The sequence below is a fragment of the Oncorhynchus masou genome, chromosome 3 (assembly GCF_036934945.1).
Source record: "Oncorhynchus masou masou isolate Uvic2021 chromosome 3, UVic_Omas_1.1, whole genome shotgun sequence".
In the NCBI taxonomy this organism is placed as follows: domain Eukaryota; kingdom Metazoa; phylum Chordata; class Actinopteri; order Salmoniformes; family Salmonidae; genus Oncorhynchus; species Oncorhynchus masou.
In genome coordinates, this window is record NC_088214.1 from 22,593,614 (window position 1) to 22,619,067 (window position 25,454).

General features: G+C 40.9%; 1 protein-coding gene across 1 annotated transcript; it reads right to left on the reverse strand.

Moving 5' to 3' along the window:
- Positions 1-6,685: 6,685 nt before the first annotated feature.
- On the reverse strand, positions 6,686-15,535 carry LOC135507905 (opsin-5-like). The gene is made up of 5 exons (XM_064927684.1): positions 15,442-15,535; positions 12,840-13,002; positions 12,335-12,462; positions 11,060-11,394; positions 6,686-7,378 (listed from the first exon to the last, which is right to left on the reverse strand). The coding sequence occupies exons 1-5, from the start codon at positions 15,533-15,535 to the stop codon at positions 6,686-6,688; spliced, it is 1,413 nt and encodes a 470-aa protein (XP_064783756.1).
- Positions 15,536-25,454: the final 9,919 nt, after the last annotated feature.

The window sequence follows — 25,454 nt, forward strand, 5'->3', positions numbered from 1 at the left end:
TTTATGGTTTGGTACACATTGGAGCAACGATATGCACCGCATTGATTATATGCAGATTATATGCAGATAAACTAGTAATATCATCAACCATGTGTAGTTAACTAGTGATTATGATTGATTGATTGTTTTTTATAAGATAAGTTTAATGCTAGGTAGCAACTTACCTTGGCTTACTGCATTCGCGTAACAGGCAGGCTCCTCGTGAGGCAGGGGGTTAGAGCGTTGGACTAGTTATCTGTAAGATTGCAAGATTGAATCCCTTGAGCTGACAAGGTGAAAATCTGTCGTTCTGCCCCTGAACGAGGCAGTTAACCCACCGTTCCTAGGCCGTCATTGAAAATAAGAATGTGTTCTTAACTGACATGCCTAGTTAAATAAAGATGAAAAAAATAATAATTGCCAAATCAGTGTCCAAAAAAACAGATTTCCGATTGTTATGAAAACTTGAAATCGACCCTAATTAATCGGCCATTGCGATTAATCGGTCAACCTCTAGTAAGAAGGGCTATATAAATACATTTGATTTCAGTTGTCATTCTTAGCCCGAACCCGACAGGACCAGACCTCAAATTCTGTGAATTGATTTGGGCCGGGTGGGTTCCCGTGCTGTATTAACAAAAACTGTACTTTGCGTGTCTGTGCACCTTTTAGCTCTTTCTCAGCACCAGCAGAGCCTGGATTCCAATATTGGCTGCGCCAGATATATTTGTGGCCATGATGAAACTTTTTTTCTGATGATTGAAATGTTTCTAAATTGCAATAAAAATAAGCTGGAGTGTACTCAGGAGAATGATAATCCACAATACCACGACAGGCAGCACATCTCAGTATCAGGAGAAGCCCATATTCCAATGGCAACTTTTAATGCCTATACATTCTAACAAAATACACCCTTTGACTGCCCTGCTAATGTGCCTTGCAGGACCTTGTAAACTATCAAAAGTAGGCCAAATGTTTTCCTAATCAAACATGCATTCAAAACACGGTGCTTTTGAATGATTATTCAAATGGATGTTTGATAGAAAATCTAGTTATTTATTTATTGTTTAATTATTCAAGGCTCCCTTTGTTATTTCATTTTTTTTAATGCTTGATTGTATGTAAAGGCATGAATGACTTGTATGCTGTAGAATGACTTGAATGAATGATTGAAGTAGTCTGTTACGTTAAGACATAAAACAGGACACACTCTCACGGCTCGATGGTGGATAGATCATCCTATAAGGCTTAGGCTACTACGTGAGGCAAGAGCAAAATAATAGTCTACATTGATTCATCCCTGTAAAACTCTGAGTGGTGATTTTGGGCCCTTACCGGGCCTGGTGAAAATGAATAATCAGAAAATAGAAAGTGACAGGCATTTTTCTTTTTGGAAATCGAACTCAAATCTTACTGCTGGCAATGTCATAAGAATCTTCTCCCCACCGCCCCCCATAAAAGGCCATAAATCATGGTCAAGTCACCAAAAATACAAACATTTAGTTTGCATCGAAAGGGTACACCCTGATGGTCATTGTAAAGCAATGCCTTTCCTTCTCCATCCACATGACCTTCTATACATCCTCCACGCGCACCGTTTAGCTAGCTCATTGTTTACAATAGGAAAAGTGAATGGGACAAGCAGTTTGAAGGTTCTTCACCTGTCTGGGTCTTATAGATATATAAAAAACTAACTTCAAAGCATGATTGCTCAGGTAATTTTAAGATGTCAGGCTTGAAAATCCATTCAGCCATTTTGGCACAGCGACTCACTACCCAAACCAGACACAACTGGTTTTAAGTGGCAAAGAGACATATGATCTACTGCACAAACTGAGAATCAGACAGAGGATACAGTGGGGCAAAAAAGTATTTAGTCAGCCAACAATTGTGCAAGTTCTCCCACTTAAAAAGATGAGAGGCCTGTAATTTTCATCATAGGTACACTTCAACTATGACAGACAAAATTAGGAAAAAATACTTTTTTGCCCCACTGTATATGGTATGGCAAATTGCCTAAACACTGCGTTCCAATGGGAATTAGTTCATGTTTAGAGCACCACCATTAGGTAAAAGTTTGAACAACATTTTTCTTAATGTTTTTAGAATTCCTTTTGGAACAGTAATTGGTTGAATAAAAAACATCAGCTGGCCCAGAGAAAATTATTTTATGTAGACGGCGAATAAACTATAAGCTATAACAATAGAGTTGCACACTATATATAAACTCCCAGTAATTTATTGGGTGATTTCTTTTTATAGCTTATCGAACAGTAATTGGTGACATATTTATCTCAAAACTAGACGTTCAAATCTCTTATTCCTCAAAATGTGGGACCCTCCGAAAAGAAAAAGTACATTAAAGTTTTTGGGGGTCTGCTGTATCTTAGGTTCTGTAGTAGTCACATTGTTTATGATACCTGTATGTGAATCCCACAGTTCTTACCTTTCTAACAGCACTATATGTGTTTGTAGGACTTATAATTTTGAAACCGAAATGTACTTTGAGAGTAGTATACAATAGTGTGTGTCATTTAGAAAATGCTACTAGAGGGGGTCAGAGTTTAACAGTTGATAGGCTACACTTGATTTAGACTACATTATTGCATGCTAAATGTTTCTGATCAGTGATAGATGACCAAACAAATAAATGAGCTACCACCTTCTCTTGCCCAGCCAGAGATCAATTAACCAAACATACAGACAGAGATTCAGTGATATAAAATCACATTGATTAATTATCAGTCACAGGCTTTTGGTAGGGAGTAGGACACTGTTCATACTGTAATTTTTGGTATGTTACTTTTACCATAATTATTTTTGAATACCCAGTTCTTTTTGAGTTAGCATTAAATATTGTACTCTCCCCTTTATTTTAGATTTGGACAAATAAACATTTTTTGTAAAAATATGAATGTCTAATATCTGTTTCATGCTACATAGCCCTGTACAGCTTAAATAAATATCTTCTGTGAATCCATAAAGGCAGAAAAATTTTGAGGCTTGATCGAAAAGATCCATATTTAATATTTGGTCCTTTATCCAGTGTATGGACACTGGCAATGGTGGGCTGTGGAAGCAGAGTGCTTGTGGCGAATGATCTTGTTCCGTCTGCAGTGTACGAAGATTTGCTGATACTGCACGTCTCCTGGAAAGACATGGTTGTGGTTTTAACATTTGACACTTTTGTGGAAGGGACGTAGGGAAACACGCCTTTGTTGGTATCAGTGTTAACCAATTGGGACCTACAGTAAGTGTTTAGAGACAGACTAGTGTATTGTTTAGGGACAATGAGGGACTTTAGGTGCTGCTTTTGAATGGAAAGATCAGTCAACATCTGGGGGGGCTGCAGACGTTGCCTTAGAAGGGCAGTTTTTACACATTATGTATTGTTGTGTATGGGAGATTGGGGAGAAATTGCACCATTCAATCCTTCTCATATACAACTTTACATTTACTGTCTCTAAGCGCAACCCCCTTCCTCATCTCAAAAACCTATTTGTAATCCTCCCCCAGCCCAATGACTTTGACAGATCATTCTTGTCAATTTTTGTAGACGTGTCTTTGCATTGTGTTTTGAGAATCTGCAGAGAGAAGAATGAAATGGTTGTGTCATTACTATTGTCTTGATTTAATACCTTTCATCGTCCCTTGCTTGGTTTTGTCCCACAATCTTGTTGCACTCCATAAGTGCAAGGTGTGTCCCCTCCCTCATGCCGACGCTTTGGGCTATTTTTCAGCAGGGCCTGTGGAAGGAATCCAAGTAACCGGAGTTTTACAAAGAGAAAAAGGTAAGGAGAGAACAGGGGTAGTACACTAAATTGATCACTTGGACTGGAAGGTACTCTGTGGTCCTCAGGCTAACCACCTGTAACCCCATAACACAAACAATACCCAATTCATGTTTATGCCATGTTTACTATAAATGGAGCTATTTTAGCTGTCAGCTTGTAAATATTTTTGCCACCTTCCTTCACCTTGTGCAGAGCTTGGGGTTGGAATCACATTATGTACCACCTACAACAACAATAATACACAATTTAACCACCCCACCAGTTGTATTGATCTCTATTAGACTGGCGTGCTTACCATACCTAACATAGACATTGCAATATTGTCAACATGCTGTTAGCATCACTAAATTGGCAGGATTGCTAGCCAGCTGAGAACCAACCATAAACAATTTATACACATTACATTATCATTACTACCAACACACCGACAGTGAGTTAGTTATATCGACAATTCTATTTGGCTACCAGATTGAGTTAGTCTTATTTGCTAACGTTTGCTATCTTACGTTAGCCAACATTAGTCAGAGATAGAACGAACAGACAAATATGTTTACTCTGCTGAAGGTAGCTACAAGTCTAGCAGTGACTAATTGCCTATTTGACAGATTAAAGGTCCTACCAATGAGCCACTGTTATTAAATCCTCTGTCTCTAGGCTAGTTTAAATGAATCGTTGTAGTGTGTTTGTAATACAGATCAGGAGACATGCATTGCAGTGGCCTCATGGGTGGAATGTTATTCATATATTTCATAACTAATAAAACATTAACACTGAAATGCCAGTGTTATGTCAAACAGTTTTGTTTTATTTGAGTCTGTGATAAAGTATATACAAGTGTAATATCGGGATGCAAATTCAAAATGGAATACATTTCAACTATATTTGACATGGTAAAAGACGTTATTTTCTGTAAGCCCATAACCATGTGTGTGAGGTGTATACTTTTGTTTCAAATGTTTCAAAGTAGATTTAAGATGACCAAGAAACACTGTGACCCTTATTTAGCCCACTGCACTAAAAGGTTCATGTCTGCTATTGGACATGCGTGTCAGTGAAGTGTTCATTATGGTGCCTATGTGTTTTTACTCCTATTTGTGTGAGAGGTATCTCAAAAAGAGCTGCTGGTGGCACTTTTCACTGTCTTGTTAAATAAAGTCTGTTCCAGGAAGGTGTGTTTTGTCATAATTATGCTCACATCTAGTGGTTTGCAGTCCATGACTCACTAAACACCCCTCAGTCCTTGTAGTGAAGAAAACATTTACTTTACTGGAAATTACTGGATCTCCCATTCTACATTACATGGGAACACAATTGTTTTTCCTGTCCCGGACAAACTCCTGGCCCCGCCCCTAATGATGAACTAGTGTGCCCAGACAGCAATAACAGAACAGGACTTGGGTAGAGCCTAGATTAACTAGTTTGCCTAGGCAGCAAAAACAGAAAATTGGGTAGAGCCCAGATGCATGAGATTAGAAGACCATAGAGCAGCTGTGTTCAAGAAGCTTTTCCTTGGGGGTCGGACTCAACCAATCCCAGATCTATCCAACCCCAGTGGAACTCTAACCACCACATGGTTGCTGCTGTGAAACACTTTTAATTTAATGTTTTAAGAAAGATTAGGGATAAGTAAGCAATAAGATCAACACATTGTTTAAAGACATTGATTTATGTTTCGTGGCAACCTTCCCATATTGTAATACTAATATTCTAATCAAGTCTGGAGCCTGTTGCTTTCATGAATTCCCTATGCAAACAGGAGAAAATTAATCTCTGCATGAATGACTGATGACTAGATCAGCTAATGCTAACGTGGATTAGCGTCGGTTCTCCACCCAATAATTACATCCATCAATTTTAAGGTTGTTTAAATCAACATTGTTTCAGTTGCACCCAAATGATTCACTCTAAGTACAACTGTTTACTTTAACCAAGACTACAAAACAATATTTTTTATCTTTGCATCATTATATTCTCAAATAGGAAGTTAGTAATTAAATGAATGATTAAAACACCAGAGTTCAATAGTTACCCAGAGAGAGAAGGTGCATGGCAAGTTGGTTAAGTTGTGGAAAACGGGAGGAAGGTTCAATTGTTTTGTAACAGGATTGGAGGGAATCGACATCTTATAGATATTTTGGGGGGGGGGCTGTGTGATGGAAGACATCCCATGCAGATGACTGTCATGCATATTTAACAACCAGTTCACACACACACAGAGTCAATACCAGAAAACACATCCGTTTCTGCTTGTTTTTTTACCTCCCCACTCTCTTGTTGACTTTGAATTGGACTATTTGTTTAATTGACTTGCTCACGCTCTCCCCTCTGTGTTGCACTTTTATACAGTTGTTGAATGAGTTGTTTTATTGTTGAGTGAGTAGCGAATTCACTCATCTATTGTCATCTCTTAACGTATCAGTATGTACATCTGTTTGATTCTCTCATCTCCTTTATACATCCAGACAACAATGTCGTTTCATGTTGAGTAAAGCCACACTGTACTAAACCAACCTGTTATCTACATTAGTAATCCAGCATCCATGTACCTGCATTAGCAACGTGTAAACAAAGGTTTAAATTGGGGTGTAGAGGAAGTTGGTCTGATGTGAAAGTTGGTTGGGCTTTCCATCGTCATGTGTCCAACCAATTATTACCGCACACAGAAAACAGTATTGTACCGGTTCTTGCCAATCCATCAGGGCCTTCACTTCTGTTCCACTGTAATCTCCTCCAGCCCCCATGAATCCCTGAGGGACAACCCAGGTTTTTAATAAGTAGTATGTTTTAACAAAGAGTCAATGTCTATCTTGACAGATAAATAAATTCCATAATTTAAAATGTTTATATATCAACTGCAAAATATAGACCAGAGATGTAAAAAAACTATAAAACCAGAATGAATATTTAACATTTTAGGGCCAGGCCACTTTAGCGTGTTCCGGCACCATCTCAAAGTTGATCCGAAGGTTGTCGATTTCTGAGGTCCTTTTGCTGTGCTTGGTGGCTCGCAGGGACTTCTTATGACACGCTTCCTGCTTTTTCTGCTTCCGCATCTGTTTTTGCGTCATCGACTGCAGCTGGGGCTCTGTTGAGAGCTGATCCTGAGGTGCGTAAACTTTGGCTGAGGAGCTGGGGATGTTGGTACCGCCATGGCAACCTCTTGGGTAGTGTCTGAAGCACTCGAAGGCATCGCTGCACTCGCAGGCGCTAGTGCAACCTCTGGACCCGCCCAGGGCTTGGCGGGCAGACGAGGTGGGGGAACAGGACTGGCCGTGGCCCGGACGTCTACAGAACGATTGGAGGCTGACCCGGACCACCAAGTGGGAGTGGCACTTCCCCACAGTGCCCTGGGAGCAGGAGCACAGGCAGCCCTTCAGAAAGGCCGTGCAAAGGCTCACCAGGTCTCGGTACATCACCCTGCGGAAGTTAGGCCTGAGCAGCAGGTAGATAATGGGGTTGTAGATGGTGGAGGACTTAGCAAACATGGCAGGCACGGCGAACGCCAAAGGTGGGATGTTATCCATGTGTCCGAACGCTGCCCACATCGACACCACGGCATAAGGGCTCCACGCTGCGAAGAAACCGATACAGACAGCGACACTCAGCTGGAGAAGAAAACATTTTAAAGAAAAGGGGGGGGGGGGAAGGAAAGAGAGCACAAATGTAAACAGTTCAACAAGGTCTATTGGCAGATTGCACTCCATACCCAACTGGCTGACTCCCAAGGATTAAATGATTGAAACAGGCCATTGAGATTCTTTTAACGTCAAGGTTTAAAGCAAGGGACATCAGAGCCTACCTGACTGCCATTGATTGGATGGAGAGAGTAAAAAAATATATAGGTGAAGCATTGTTGTATGGATCACGGCATGGCCGGGGGTTGCTGAGGAGTATTTTTCACCCCTAATAAAAGCAGAGTTCACAGATTTAAAAAAAAAGAAAATGTAAAAGCTTTGAGGGTGAGCAGTCAATAAGTTTTGCGTTCAGTCAGTGTGTTACTCTGGCTCAATTTATTTTGACTCTACATTTCCATATACGTAGGAGATTCATTTTTTGTTTCGGCTCATTCCAAGGGGAGGAGAGTTATAGAAGCATATGTGAGTTTTTCAAAACTTGTGAATTTTAGACAACTATAAAAATAAATAAATGTAAAAAAAACATTTTTAAAATAAGATTTAACCCATACACACACAGTGCATTCAGCAAGTATTCAGACCTTGACCTTTTTCACATTTTGTAATAGCCTTATTCTAAAATTGATCAAATATCCCCCCCATCATCATCTACACACATTACCCAATAATGACAAAGCAAAAGCAGGTTTCTCAAATGTATAAAAAGCGGAAATACCTTATTTACATAAGTATTCAGACCCTTTGCTATGGGACTCCAAATTGAGCTCAGGTGCATCCTGTTTCAATTTATCATCCTTGAGATGTTTCTACAACTTGATTGGAGTCCACCTGTGGTAAATTCAATTGATTGGACATGATTTGGAAAAGGCACACACAGTTGACAGTTCATATCAGAGCAAAAACCAAGCCATGAGGTCGAAGGAATTGTCCATAGAGCTCTGAGACAGGATTGTGTCGAGGCAGAGATCTGGGGAAGGGTACCAAAAAATGTCTGCATAATTTAAGGTCCCCAAGAACACAGTGGCCTCCATCACTCTTAAATGGAAGTTTGCAACCACCAAAACTCACCCTAGAGCTGTCTGCCTGGCCAATCATGGGAGAGGTACCTTGGTCAGGGAGGTGACCAAGAACCCGATGGTCAATCTGACAGAGCTTCAGCGGTCCTCTTTGGAGATGGGAGAACCTTCCAGAAGGACAACCAACTCTGCAACACTCAACCAATCAGGCCTTTATGGTAGAGTGGCCAGACGGTAGCCACTCCTCAGAAAAAGGCACATGACACCCACTTGGAGTTTGCCAAAAGGCACCTAATGGACTCTCAGACCATGAGAAACAAGATTCTCTGGTCTGATGAAACCAAGAATGAACTCTTTGGCCTGAATGTGAAGCGTCACGTCTGGAGGAAACCAGGCACCATCCCTACGGTGAAGCATGGTGGTAGCAGCATAATCTTCAACAGCTGCAGGGACTAATCACAGCTCGTCAGGATCGAGGTAAAGATGAATGGAGCAAAGTACAAAAAGATCCTTGATGAAAACCTGCTCCAGGGCGCTCAGGACCTCAGACTGGTGTGAAGTTTCAACTTCCAACAGGACAAGGACCCTAAGGACACATCCAAGATAACGCCGGAGTTGCTTTGGGAAAAGTCTCTGAATGTCCTTGAGTAGCCCAGCCAGAGCCCCTTGAACAATGTCGAACATCTCTGTAGAGACCTGAAAATAGCTGTGCAGCAACGCTCCCCATCCAACCTGACAGAGCTTGATAGGATCTGAAGAGAAGAGTGGGAGAAACTCCCAAATACAGGTGTGCCAAACTTGTAGCATCATACCCAATAAGACTCGAGGCTGTAATCACTGCCAAAGGTGCTTCAACAAAGTACTGAGTAAAGCGTCTGAATATTTATGTAAGTGATATTTCAGTTCTTTATTTTTAATACATTTGCAAAAATGTCAACCTGTTTTTGCTTAATCATTATGGGGTATTGTGTGTAGATTTTTTTTTTTACTCAATTTAATCAATTTTAGAATAAGGCTGTAACATAACAAAATGTGGAGGAAGTCAAGGGGACTGATCACTTTCTCGTAAAAGCATGTCTGACATTCATTGGGATGCACAATTGTGGATTGATTTAAACCAGTAGGAGAATCTTAAAAGTAATTATAAAACTCACAAGCAGCCAGTGCAGAGACCTTAAATCAGTATAATGTGTGCTCTCCATCTAGTCTTGGTCAGTACCCATGCTGCAGAATTCTGCATGCTTTGCAGTGTACCAATAGCTTTCTTGGATAGACCAGACACGGCCTGACTCTCCCTGTGCTTTGGCTCCAACAATAAGTACCTCAGTCTTGTCTTGATTTAGCTGGAGAAGCTTCCAGTATTTAAATCACATATACAGTCTAATTTTTCCATGGAGCTAAAATCCTCTGAAACAGAAATGCAACATTGTGTATTGTCTGCGTAGCAGTGAAAATGAATGCTGTGCTTTCTGTATAGTACCAGACCCAAAAATCAAACCTTGTGGAACGCCACATGCGATATGCATTTGAGTTATGTTCACTAAGTAAGACAACACACAACAAATAGGTCCTGAAACCAATTTAGAACAGGACCGGAGAGGCCAACCCACCTCTCCAGTCTGTCCAGAAGGACATCATGGTCAACAGTGTTGAATGCAGCACTTAAAGTACAATGAGAGAGAGCTGTTTGGAAACTGTGTTGGCTCTAAGATCATTTACCACTTTACGGCTGTCTCTGTGATGTGGTGGGCCCAAAAACCTGATAGGAATTTTTCTACAGTTGGCACTTAAATAATGTAGCTGTTTGAAAACCAATTGATCCAGAACTTTGCTTAAGAATGGAAGGTTGGCGATTCAGCCATTTTTGACCAGAGCTGAAGAATATAGATTACTTTTAGAGAGAGAAACAGAGGGAGATGGGGCTGAGCACTACAACGAGCCCTGTCTCTGAGATGCTTTGATTTGGATGGCTAGTAGATTATCCCCCAGCAGATCTGTCCTATCGCTTTGTTCCTCCAAATTAGTTTTATTCTGACCCCTGGGCCCTCTTTTTAAATATGCCGATGGCATTGGAATCAAGCATCAGAGAAGAGAGTCCCCAGCCAGTGTGTTTCCCGATAATATTTGCACCAATAATCACAGGTATGAATGGATGAGCAGGGGGCCATCACCCCTGAAGCAGGGCTGGTAGCAAGGTGAAGGTGTGTGTGTGTTCTATTGGCACATACTGTACAGGACGGAGAGGATGAGTGCTCTTATAAAGCTCTTATGGGGTGATTATACAGGAACACAGTAATGCAGGAGAGGGAGAGAGAGCAAAAGGACAAAATGAAGCATCATTATTGTTAGCCATTTTCTGCAGTATTAATTAGGGAATGTCTTGAGAGTACTGACTGAGCGTCCTATTCATGACATTAACACAGACAGGACACATCTGTATAGTGCCATTCTCCTATTCCCTGTCCAACTACAAACCTACTACAATACGTGAAGTGGCCCTAGTTGTGAGTATACAATAGGCAATTTTATTACTTTCCCAAAATGGATCAACCAATCAAATGTATTTATCCCTATTTAAATCAACAGTTGTCACAGCATGCTTTACAGTACCCCTGTGAGACCACACCATGCTCACCTTCACAATAACATCCTGGATATTGTTCATCTTGGTCTGCCGGGCCTCGTGATGCTCCATGGCCTTATGGGAGGCTCGGACCGTCATCAGGATGCCCGTGTAGGACGCCACGATGACACAGCAGGGCACGATGTAGCACAAGACAAAGAGCGCCGCCGTGTAGGAGCGGGCCACGGGATGCAGGTTGGACAGGCGCCAGTCGATGCAGCAGGCTGTGCCGTAGGGCTCCGGACCATACTCACCCCAGTGGGCCAGAGGGGAGCAGGCGAACACCAGGGCCCAAGCCCATGCACAGGCTATCAGTAGACGGCCGTGGACGGCGTTGAACCGGTTACCTGGATGGATGGATGGGGATAAGGAGAGTCAGTTTAAAGCTGCAATATGTAACTTATTTGGCGACCCGACCCTATTCACATAAAAATGAGTTATAGATCTGTCATTCGCATAGAAAACAAGTCAAAGAGTCCATCCATCGGTTCTATGCTTTCTGTTTCATTTGAACGGCTTTTATTTTCAGTTTTGTACACCAGCTTCAAACAGCTGAAAATATAATATTTGGGGTTATTGAAAATATATATATTTCACAGCGCTTTAGATGGTGCAATGATTATCATAAACTGAAATTAGGCAAACCGTTGTCATTTTAGCAACCAGGAAGTGGCAGTGTGATTTCTGCATATTGCATCTTTAATAGGGTAGCATGGTCATCATTAGAGAATCTGGGGTGGATTTGCGGAGGAACATGATGTTTCTCAAAGTGAACATGTCATAGGGTAATATTTTGAGAAGTACACATTTTTCTGAACTGTTTAATGCTACGAGGGGTTATTTCCCAATTCCCAGGCCTGGATAGGTATAGTGCACGTGGAATTTACTAAATATATGGATAACTAACCCATGATATTACATACTAGGCCCATTTCAGAACAGCAATGAATAACTAAATTGTTCAAATTGGTTAAGTGTGTCTCGTGGGTAAAACATCCAAGCAGATGCAATTTCAGTACCATTGCAAAAAAGGACATTCTCAGAATTTAAAACTGAATAGCACCGTTTTTTGGCAACATCATAAGCCACACTAATTGAGTGTTGGCTAGTCGCTAGTGGACACTCATTAGCCATCAAAGCAGTGGCTGATGAGTGTTTGGTCACTGTGGAATTATGTAGTTCTTAAATTTTCACAGTCAATAAATCAAAAGTCACCCACTTAGGATCAGTACACAAACGATGTCAATTCCATGGGCAAGACTAAGACCAGGCTCTTTGATAACTTACCATAGAGAGGATAACATACTTTCACAAAACACACCATGCTCAACAGGGTGAGAGTTGTCAGACTGCAGACTCCAAACAACATGCCGCAGAACGCGTAGATCAAACACACTGTTCTCCCAAAGAGCCACCTGAGAGAGGGGAGGGAGAGGAGAGAAAGAGGAAAGGAAGAAGAAAGTGTGAGAATGACCGAGACAGAAAGAAAGAGTCGGAGATGGAACACCAGTAATTTGTTTAGCACTCCACTGTGGCTTGGCAGTACTGTAAGTGGTCTTTCATGCTGAACTGAACTGCACTGTGCTGGCTTGGACATTTCCTTTTCACTTGATCCTTTCCAGGAGGTTCTAGTGGATAAGTAACCAGGTCAGCACAGTTCGGCTTGGCTGGAGTGTAAAATTGCATACAGTACCAGACCTGGGTACTTCTTAATCTCACTGTTATTTGTATAGTACCTGTGGTAGATATTTGCTAGGTTTGGCTATGTAGTGTAAACAGGTGTGTGCAGTACCTATGGTAGATGCTGGAGGTGATGGCCATGGGGTAGAGGGACAGGGTTAGACTCATGTCGCTGATGGCCAGGTTGATTATGAAGAACTCAGCAGGTTTGAGCAGGTGCTTCTTCTTGTAGGAGATGTATAGCAGTGTGCTGTTGCTAAACAGAGAGCACATGCCTGCAGACCAGAGAGAGATATCACTCAGTATCCTGCTGTGAGAATTACCACAGACAGACAGCTGAAGACAACAACTAGAGGTGTATACTGTTGAGGTCGGAAGTTTACATACACCTTAGCCAAATGCATTTAAACTCAGTTTCACAATTCTTGACATTAAATTATATTAAAAAGACCCTGTCTTAGGTCAGTTAGGATCACCACTTTATTTTAGGAATGTGAAATGTCAGAATAAGTGATTTATTTCAGCTTTTATTTCTTTCATCACATTCCCAATGGGTCAGAAGTTTAAATATACTCAATTATTATTTGGTAGCATTGCCTTTAAATTGTTAAACTTGGGTCAAATGTTTTGGGTAGCCTTCCACAAGCTTCCCACAATGAATTTTGGCCCATTCCTCCTGACAGAGCTGGTGTAACCGAGTCAGGTTTGTAGGCCTCCTTGCTCGCACACGCTTTTTCAGTTCTGCCCACAAAATTTCTATAGGATTGAGGTCAGGGCTTTGTGATGGGCACTCCAATACCTTGACTTTGTTGTCCTTAAGCCATTTTGCCACAACTTTGGAAGTATGCTTGGGGTCATTGTCCATTTGGCAGACCCATTTGCGACCAAGCTTTTAACTTCCTGACTGATGTCTTAAGATGTTGCTTCAATATATCCACATAATTTTCCTGCCTCATGATCCCATTTATTTTGTGAAGTGGACTAGTCCCTCCTGCAGCAAAGCACCCCCACAAAATTATGCTGCCACCCCCGTGGTTCACGGTTGGGATGGTGTTCCTCAGCTTGCAAGACTCCCCCTTTTTCCTCCAAACATAACGATGGTCATTATGGACAAACAGTTCTATTTTTGTTTCATCAGACCAGAGGACATTTCTCCAAAAAGTACAATCTTTGTCACCACGTGCAGTTGCAAACCGTAGTCTGACTTTTTATGGCAGTTTTGGAGCAGTGACTTCTTCCTTGCTGGGTGGCCTTTCAGGTTATGTCGATATAGGACTCGTTTACTGTGGATATAGATACTTTTGTACCCCTTTCTTCCAGCATCTTTACAAGGTCCTTTGCTGTTGTTCTGGGATTGATTTGCACTTTTCGCACCAAAGTATGTTCATCTCTAGGAGACAGAATGTGTCTACTTACTGAGCGGTAAAAAGACTGTGTGGTCCCATGGTGTTTATACTAGCATACTATTGTTTGTACAGATGAACGTGGTACCGTCAGGCATTTGGAAATTGCTTCCAAGGATGAACAAGACTTGTGGAGGCCTACAAATTTTTTTCTGAGATATTGGCTGATTACTTTTGATTGTCCCATGATGTCAAGCAAAGAGGCACAGAGTTTGAAGGTAGGCCTTGAAAGACATCCACAGGTACACCTCCAATTGACTTAAATTGTCATTTAGCCTAACAGAAGCTTCTAAAGCCATGACATAATTTTGGGGAATTTTCCAAGCTGTTTAAAGGCACAGTCAACTTAGTGTATGTAAATTCTGACCCACTGGAATTGTAATACAGTGAATTATTAGTGAAATAATCTGTAAACAATAAACAAAAATTAAAAAAAAATATTTATAAAATTTAAAACTAGCAAAAATTACTTGCGTCACGCACAAAGTAGATGTCTTAACCGACTTGCCAAAACTATAGTTTGTTAACAAGAAATGTGTGGAGTGGTTGACAAACGAGTTTTAATGACTCCAACCTAAGTGTATGTAAATTTCCAACTTCAATTGTACATATGTAGCACTACAAATACTAGAACAGGAATGGATGTACTGTCAAGTGGTCATCATCTGGGGGTATGTCCATTCTAGTAATTCTATTTGTATGCCTAAAAACAGTACAGTTAAGGAACATGTTTGAAAAAAATACAAATAAATCCAAGTGTTCAGAAGGAATATTAAGTGAAGTGTTCAGAGACACTGAAATGTTTTAACAGATCTCTTCAGAGCTTAATGCTATAGTCTGTATTAGATATGAAAAGTTTCCAGTAATGCTTTCAAGATCAAAGCCTTCGGTGGAAAGCTAGCTAGTCAATCTGGGTGAGATTTCTACAGTGTTGTGGCCTTGGCGCACAACTCAACCATCGACAGAACTAACACCCCACGGCCTCATCTCTTTTCAGAACCCAAGATGAGACACGTATTTCTGTGTGTCTTGGGGAATACAGATTCCCTCCACACTCTTACACACAAACTTAGTCCCACTGTATAGTCTGGCATCATGTTGAGTTGGTGGACATGTCTCAGCTGAAGCAGAATTATCCTCACAGCAGGAAGCTGACAGAGTAGGCCATGTTACAGTACAATAAGATTCTTCATCCTCTTGTTTCTGCCAACAGTACATTTATTTGAATTAAAGCAGCGTGGCTTTCTTTTCCATCCCAGGTGGCTAACTGGGGGTGTAAGTTAATCCTTTTTGAAGAGAGAGCTTTCTTACCAAACATTGCATACACTATGGCTACTGTTACATCTGCTGCCACAGGTATGTTTGAATGGAATGCAATGTCGTCAATGCTCGCTAACACACCCATCTGAAATGGAAGAGAAGAGAAAGAGTTACATAGGTGTACTGAACATGATCAATACCCTCTCTCTCACCAATATGTGGAGTTGACTACATCAAAACAAGTTGGTTTCAATAAAATAAAATAAATCTATCTACATCCATTCATCCTCCAAGTCATGTGGTCCAGTGATGTAAGGAAAGGCCTAGTTAAGCTGCAGCTGGCCCAGAACAGTGGCATGTCTGGCTCTTTATTGTAAGAGGGCTAATATAAATACTATGCATGCCAGTCTCTCTTGGCTAAGAGTTGAGGAGAGTGACTGTTTCTTATAAAAGTAGTGATGTAATGTGTTTCATGTTGTGTGCACCCCAGGAAGAGTAGCTGCTGCTTTCACAACAGCTAATGAGGATCCTGATAAAATACTAAATACCAAGAAAGGTTGAATACCTCACATGTCCTGTCTGTATTCACCTTGGTGTACTGTGAGGTTTACTGACAAGTTTACCTTTTTCCCCTCAGTGTTGCATGCAAGCAAATCAGAGAACATCCTTGACCATACATCACCAAAATGTTGTATTGTTAACAGAAAGATGAGTAAGAACTATGAGTATATCTATTTCTCGGTGTATGTGAAACCATATATATATATATATATATATATCACATTTTTTTTACATGTATTCAATTTAGAGTTCACATGTTAACAACCACTTGTCATCTATGCATAGTCACTTGAATTAACTCTACGTGTACATACTACCTCTACTAACCGGTGCCCCCGCACAGGCACCCACCTGTATATATTGTTAGTTTTTACTGCTGCTCTTTCACAGGCAACAGCTGACACCCCCATAGCTGATGTTTTGCCGGTGTGGGATGTGGAACTGCATTGGAGGCGCTTTCCAATCGGGGAACAGCTGCTCTTGTGATTGTAATGAAGTCACACCCTCACACTCCTGTTAGAAATTCAGGTCATAGGCCTATAGAAATAATGACTCTCAAATAGAAATGAATTATTTCGTTTAATGATTTTCAATCAGCCTAATTGAGGTGTAGATTACACATCCGTGTTCAACTTGTAAACAAGGATGCATTGGATTTATTATTTACTTGCAACCTCTTGGATACTAGTCAAACGTTCTAACCACTAGGCTACCTGCCGCCCCAAATGAGTGTTCGATGGACTTATTTGACAGAAGTCAATGCAGCTACTCTATCAAATTGGATATTTAATGTAAAGTGTAGACCATAAGACGCAATTTAGAACACTGCTTTAAATCAGTCACCCTGGGGTTATGTTTAATTGAAATGTCTTTACTTACAATCAAATTTAGCTCCGTTCAAGCCTTGAGCTTCGTTCAAAAGCAGAACACGTCAACTCTGAAAGGTAATTAATTGCAGCCATGTGCTAACTCGGATTTGATGGATCTTAATGTTTTGCAGCGGAGTTTGTCACACCTGCTGTGAATAACTAATCCCACCGCCTATATATTTTTTTCAATTCAGTGGAACTGAGATGATATGGAGTGATATTTAATATTGTGTGGGGTCTTTTTTTATTAATGGCTATCCTGACAAAAAACTCTGTTTCAGATTTTTGCAAGTGTTTCGTGGAATCCTGGATTGGTTTATTATTTGAGGCATAAACCCGGTCTAGTAGTGCAAGACTTCAGGATCAGCGATCAATTGGGTCATTATTCTCGAAGCATCAGCCCCAGTGGTGCTTGAATGAACAGCAAAAGTTATTTTATTGACATGAAAAAAGTATTCGATACCAACTCGTGCATATTCAGCTTTTTAAACTCGATGCTACAGAACTATTGAATCCCAATTTCAATAATTTCGCATGCAACAACAAAAGACGAGTAAAGGCTATTTCAAGTTCGTACCTTGTCAGAGTGTGCTGCTGGATTTAAGGTATGTTGCTTGAAAGCCCCGGAAAGTTACCTGAAGATGCTGTTATTTAGCCTCCATAATACCACATTGGTCATGTCCAGCCGTGCGGTTACCCAGGTGGTAATTCAATTGGTTGTCAAATATGCGCAGACACAACAATAAGCTACACGGGTCTCCGAAAGGCTGAGCGCTCATAAGTGAACGGTCCTTGCGAATGTGGCATAGCACCTGTGTGTGAATTGGGCTATACTCATCGAAATCAGTCCTGTCCACCTTTTTAAGCTTACTAGACTTGATTTGTCAAAACATCATACTGAATTAATTTAACAGCATGATGCGGCTGTTCATTGCTGACGTCCAGTGCAAATTCGTAGAATTCTGGAGCAAATGGGAGCCCGGGCTTTTACGCTCATTGATACTGATTCTCCAATTACCTCCCTGTGAAATCGTTTCCTGCATGCTGTGCGAGTGTCTGTCATATACTATGGATGTTAATAACACTAGTCTAATTATTCCTACAGGCCGTGTGTACTGGTCCATCACTATTTAATTGCATTCTTGATTGATTTTAATGTTCTGTAATTACATTGGACAACATTCCTAGAGGGTTCAATAGGTCAACAACTAGGGTGTTCAATACATGTTCAACTTTATAAATAACTTTAAGTATTCTGATTAGGGACTATACATGATTGCGGCAGGTAGCCTAGTGGTTAGAGCGTTGGACTAGTAACAAAGGTTAAAAGGTAGAAATATTGTTTTTGTTCTAAACTTTTATTTAACCTTTTTAACTAGGCAAGTCAGTTCTTCCAGTTCTCTGCTGCCAAATGATGGGAACGAACTACAAAAATCTCTGAAACTGGAAACATCTCCCTCACTAGCTTTAAGCACCAGCTGTCAGAGCAGCTCACAGATGACTGCATCTGTATATAGCCCATCTATAATTTAGGCCAAACAACTACCTCTCCCCCTACTGTATTTATTTTGCTCCCATTATCTTTACCTTGCACATTCTTCCACTGAAAATCTACCATTCCAGTGTTTTACTTGCTATATTGTATTTACTTCGCCACCATGGCCTTTTTTTTGCCTTTACCTCCCCCATCTCGCCTCATTTGCTCACATTGTATATAGACTTACTTTTCTACTGTATTATTGACTGTTTGTTTTACTCCATGAGTAACTCTGTGTGTCAAACTGCTTTGCTTTATCTTGGCCAGGTCGCAATTGTAAATTAGAACTTGTTCTCAACTTGCCTACCTGGTTAAATAAAGGTTTAAAAAAATCAAATTGGCTGACAGAAAACACCCTGTCAATGGTATATAAGGCTTAATTTATAATTTCAAACAATGCATGCAGTCATCCTCCACCCACGTCCCCACTCGGTTCAAAAAACATTGACTGTATTCAATGGTTTGATCATTTTCTTTGAAATGTGCATTTTTGGGTTGCTCCTCTTTTCAGTTTGCTGCAGCGACTGGAACGAGCTGCAACAAACACTCAAACGGGACAGTTCTCAATTTCTTCATTCAAGGACTCACTCATGGACACTCTTAAGGGCAAGCTAGCTAAATTGCCATAAATGTTTAATGCTTTTCGACCTGTCCCCAAATTACTATAATTGGTTCAGTTTGTTTTGAGATTTTTTTTATTTTACCCCTTTTTCTCCCCAATTTCGTGGTATCCAATTGTTTTTTTAGTAGCTACTATCTTATCTCATCGCTACAACTCCCGTAGGGGCTCGGGAGAGACGAAGGTTGAAAGTCATGCGTCCTCCGATACACAACCCAACCAAGCCGCACTGCTTCTTAACACAGCGCGCATCCAACCCGGAAGCCAGCTGCACCAATGTGTCGGAGGAAACACCGTGCACCTGGCAACCCTGGTTAGCGTGCACTGCGCCCGGCCCGCCACAGGAGTCGCTGGTGCGTGATGAGACAAGGATATCCCTCCCGGCCAAGCCCTCCCTAACCCGGAATACGCTTGGCCAATTGTGCATCGTCCCACGGACCTCCCATTCGCAGCCGGTTGCGACAGAGCAACTCCTATGGCGAGCCAGGCGCAGTGCATGCTGACAGTCACCCGGTGTACAGTGCTCCCTCCGACTCTTTTGTGCGACTTGCTTCCGGGTTAAGCGGGCATTGTTGGTTGTGTTTCGGAGGATGCACAGCTCTCAACCTTCGCCTCTCCCGAGTCCAGACGGGAGTTGCAGAGATGGGACAAGACTGCACCAATTGGAAGACACGTAATTGTGGAGAAAATACGGAAGACCCGGGGTTAAATTCCTTGCTCCAATCCTTCAATTAGTTTCTCCCACCTATTTGTATCCCCTCAGTTATGAAATGACAGTCTCAATAAAATGTCAAAATACCTCATGTATTTAAAATAATTTATGCAGTCATATCAATGATTTGTTAAATACATTTTACTAAAAGAATGTAAGCATAAATCCAACTTAATGTTGCTCAAAATGTCAGTTTTTATTTATTTTACCTTTATTTAATTAGGCAAGTCAGTTAAGAACAAATTCTTATTTTCAATGACTGCCTAGGAACAGTGGGTTAACTGCCTGTTCAGGGGCAGAACGACAGCTCGGGGTTTGAACTTGCAACCTTCCGGTTACTAGTCAAATGCTTTAACCACTAGCCACCCCAGTATCTTTCATGACAATAACAAAAGACAGCAAATTAGTGATTTAACTCATTACAACTTTAGACTTTATGGTTCTTTCACACAATGTTGTATGCATGTTCTGAGGACAGATGGCTCTGGAGCTCACAGCATAGGAATGAAACCCTTTAGCATCCAATCCCAGCGAATCGTGGTATCTAAGGCTTGAATTCGCCTGCTTAGACACAGCTACTCATCCATAGCTTGGGTAGAAAAGGATTTCTTTGTCTTCGAACTTGTTGCGTTCTGGGTTCGTTGACTTTTTAGACCTTGGCTGCAGCTTGGGTCACGTAGTATTGTCTATAAATTCTATACTCACAGGTTTTATACCCCTGGGTCAGAAGTGGGCGTAACCACCTTTAGGGCAATTCTCCTGGCGTACCAAGTTAATGAGGCAAGGTCTAGATTTTACTCAAATCCAATTTTAGACAACTAACTTAACATTTCATCTTTACCAAAACATTCCCTTTGATTTGGACATTTTCAACGCAACGTACAATGTATAAACATCAAACATATACTTGGAAAACACTTCACGTTACAATGTTTTCGTAATAACGTCATCTATTAACCTTCAATAACAAAACAAAAATGACATTTTCATATTCCATCTATCGTAATGACCACCATTGTGGTTGACGGAAACCATTGTTCCAAAGTCACTTTAGTTCATGTTTAATGTTCTGAGGCTGGTTCTCCATAGTAACAGGACAATGGAATTTGTCTGTGGCCTAAGATTTACCAGGGGTATGAGGGATCATAAAACCCCCACATCTTCAGAACCCTAGATTTCTCCTCCTCTGTTGGGGTTGAAAGAATCTGTAGGGTTGTGGTTTCCTGTAACCTGACCTGATTAGGACAGTCATGACAGCTGGTTTGAACACTGTGTATGACAATGCCTGCCAAAACAGTATAAAATGGCAAATTATCAAATACATGTAACAATGTTACACACTGAGACACATCAGAAAAATTGATCTAATTAACTAATAACGCCCAAGAAGCTGGTGTTTGGCGGATATATTGGCACAGGTGTTGTCCATCTCAGGCCTGCAAAACGTGCCAATATATCCTAAAAACACTGGCTTCGAGGGCATTATCACTTTTATACAACGGGTTATTAACATATTTTCATTAACGTTATTTTGATGAATTTATTCATACTATTTCTACCTTCCACAAGACATAGTTGGCTGGTCGTTCGTTCTATTGACGGAGACGCGACCCAGTCGTTCGTTCTAAATGTTTCATTGCCATATTGGCTTGCAACGTTCTTATACCTTGCTTGCTCGCTAGCCAACTATGGCTAATTTACAGTTACGTCAAACATTGCAGACAGAATAATAACAGTAGTTGCATTTGTTTAAGCTGTTTTCTAACGTTAGTGACATTTATTTGGATTCATCCATAACAGTGACCGAAAGCAGCGCGATTTCACCTGGCATAGAAAATGTGCTCTCTCGTAAGGACTGTGTTGTTCAGAGGAGCTAGCCAACACAGCTAACACTAACTTCAAACTGAAGCTGGAAAGACTGCAAACTAGCTGCACTTCGTTTCGTTTGCCCATTTTCAATTGACATTTCTTTGTATATCCATAAAAACGATGCCAGCTGATTCATGATTCTGACTGGCTGATAAACTCTGATAAACTTTACCCATTCAGGATTAGACCCGCCCATTGTATAATTCGGCACTAGACAGGATTCAAAACATCAGATGGGTGTTTAGAAGCTGTAGAGTGAGGAAACACCAAAAGAGAAGGTATCTAATTCTGCACTTAACAGGACTCGAAACACCTAAAGTTTTTCAACCTTTCCTGTGAATGCTCCCAGTCCCTGGAAAGGTGTTGCACAACACTTGATGAAGTGGTGTTACAACACACCATGTAATGTTTCAAAACATCTCAGGATAATGTGTACAATACTCCAGCAAAATTAAAGTTTCGTCTCTTTCAAGCTGGTGGCAGCTCAGTTTCAACTAGTTGTTACAAAGCACTTAATTTTAACAGTGTACTTGGCAGTGCAGCTAAACACTGTTTGCTGAACTACACACCCTTATATTTATTTTGACATTGAAGCTTAAACTTTTAATTTGGATGTATACTCCCACCTTTTGGATTTGAGATCAAATGTTTTATATGAGGCGACAATACAGAATGCCACTTTTGATTTTAGGGTATTTTCATATCAGCGCCCCTCTATCTCTCTACGTGTAGGCCATCTTTCTGAGGCTGTCTGGTCCAAACGAGTATGACATTGTTGTCGCCTGTAGCATTAAAGGCAAGGGAAGCCAGCGAGCATCTGGCCTCCCTTGACCAAAATAATTTATTAAAAATGTGCCTATCAGTGTCGAGTTAAACTGAGCGAGCTCGACTGTGAATGGTCCTGGTGCACCAAAAAGTGTCAAGGGAAGCCAGCTTGGTTTTGGCATCACTCCTATCAAATCGCATTGAGAGCATACGTCATTCACAGAAAAACTTGAATTGTTGTATCTCGTTGTGTGGTCCTTTGGTAGCTAGCTAAAATTGTCCCTTTCCTAAATTAGCCCTGGATGGAAATATGGATTCAGACTCGTGGTTTTACTTCATTCTCCATACTCGCCAATTATTATAATGACGATTCTGATCCAACCATTAATTGCTACATTGTTGTCCCCCTGGCCTGAGAGGATGGACGTTCAATATGTAGCTAGATTTAGAAGGCTAATGTTAACTAGCTAAAGTTGCCCATGAATGGAAGTTTGGCTAGCGAGCAAGCATTTTAGCCAGGTAGCCTAGGACAACAAAAAATAAAAGCATTCTACTGTATGACAGAGTGATAGACTGTTTCATCAACATGAAAAAGAGGTTGGCATTAGTGTTTTTCTACAAGTAGGATGAGAACCATGGACAGCCACATCATATTTAGCTTACATTGATTGGCCAAAATTGTTTTTGGTATATTTTAGTTGTCACTGGATTAGACTAAGCAGAGGTGATTTGATGTTGAAATGGTGCTTGAATAGTGGAGGCAGCTCCTGTTTTCTTAGCCACTTGCAGTAACTCTGTGGTTCTTAATCAATAGTTGGTTAGTGGTCCGACAATGTCGGCAACATTAATTAACTTGCTTGGCCATGCTGTAGGTCATGTTACTGTACATGCAAATGCTTTGTGGACTTCATTGGACAAAGGTTGCTATCCGGTTTTGTGATAAAACAAAAAAGGTGTGGTTGAATTTATTCTGTCACCGTGGTTTCTTATTGTCTCTGCCTTTTAGGCCCATATATCACAGTGATTTTACCCATGCACCGCTACTGGCTAGATGGAGACAAAATTGGAACTGCAGTACATTGTTGCAAGTGATTCTCTGCCATTGGGTGTGTCAAAACACCAAGATCCTGGGTCAGGCCAGCGTCCAGGATAGTCATGTATGTGCCCCTGGTTTCCTGCTAAACAGACTCAAGAAGAGTTTTTACTTATCAGTAGGATTGCAAAATGTAAAAATTAAGTAAGATTCCTGATACATCTTTTTCAGTGTGGACCCATCACACCTTTTTTATTTGCAAAATTCCAGTAACTTTTCTAAACTTCCCAGGTTTTACAGAAATCCTAGTTGGAGGATTCCGGATTTCATCTTTATCCCATTTATTCCCTCCTGATTCAGGGAGTCTTTCAACCAGGATTTCTGAAAAACATGGGAACTTAGAAAACATTTTCAACTCTACTTGTCAGTGATTCTCCCAATTACATAACGTTAGATGATGTGTAAAGTAACTAACCAGAGGGAGAGCTATCAAAAAAATTCTGGTAATTTATTCAGCAAGCAGTGGCATGCATTGAGCTCTATAATGAGATGTATTCACTGACACGAGTTCTGAATTTTCTCTTAAGACATATCTGTGTGAGAACCAGTTCTAACAGGATGTGGACCCTACAGTATGATTTGTATGAAGTCCTCATCACTGTGAATTAAACATATGGCTGATCAAAATGTCTCAAGAATCCCAACTCAAATTAATATATGTTTAATTTAGTATGTATCAACTGAACAAAGTTTGCATTTTTAATGTGTCCAGTGGCGAAATTAGCATGTAAATCTTCGTGGGAAAAACTTCCCAACATTGTGTTACATGCACGCCAGCAAAGCCACTACACAACACTAAACAATACATTAATTGGACTATAATGATGGCCACAAACTGGTAAGGCCTACATAAGTCCAAACAGCCATCCCAACACCTTGTTACACCTGGCTGATAGCGGAGCCTTGTCTGGCAGCGAAACATTTCATTCAGCCTCATTTACTGCTTTTTACAAAAACATAGCTGATATGGCTGACTTGCTTTCACAAATGTGGTTTCTACTGACAATTGAGATGTACAACTATGTCATAAGGGGACGACGAGCAGATCATTTTAAAAATGTAACTAGGCAAGTCGGTTAAGAACACATTCTTATTTACAGTGACTACCTACCTCGGCCAAACCCTTACCTAGACGACGACTGGGCCAATTGTGCGTCGCCCTATAGGACTCCCAATCACAGCCGGTTGTGATACAGCCTGGAATTGAACCAGGGTCTGTAGTGATGCCTCCAGCAATGAGATGCAATGCTTTAAACCGCTGCACCACTTGGGAGACAATCTGTAATTTTGATTAAGACATTAATGAGTGATCTAGGGAGGACGTAGTCAATAACTACTTGTTCAGCACTTTTGAAATGTACAGCAACAGAATTCTGAACATGGGCCGTTCTTACAGTATTCTCCCTGTACACCAAGTCAAAACCGTAGGATAAATAAAGGGGGCATATAACCAGACAATGAAAAATCTTACAATATAGCATGATGACATTACTCTAAAATAGGCTACATGTGCACCACCAAGTCAGAACAGTAGGCTAAATTATGAGGGGGAAAAGGGTCCAAATTCTTAGGGTGAGGAACATGAGCTACTAACAGCTTACTACACAACATACACTTATGCATACTGTAGCAAAGAAAGTAATACTATCTCCCTGGCATATTACATAATTTATCCAGCAGCATACAATACATTTTTGGACTCCCCTTGTTGTGCTCACTTGAACAGGATTGTGGCGTGGTGGTCCTTCGTGGGAAAATTTTGTCATCAAAGTCTGGCATTCTCTGGATTTGTGGTGCATTCAAGACAACTGGGAGCACAGAAAAACCAGGTTGAATCATAACGTTAGTGATCTTCAGGTCGGTGCTTTAGAAAGAGGCCAGAGTTCCCGACTTGGAATTCTGAGTTGCATGACCATTCAAAATGTATTTTCCCCAGACGGAGCTTCCCCCCCATGCTGGATTGACAGCATGGCCAATGTTGAATGTTTATCCTTTTAAAAAAAATAGCCTTATACCCAGACCTGGACCACACATCCACT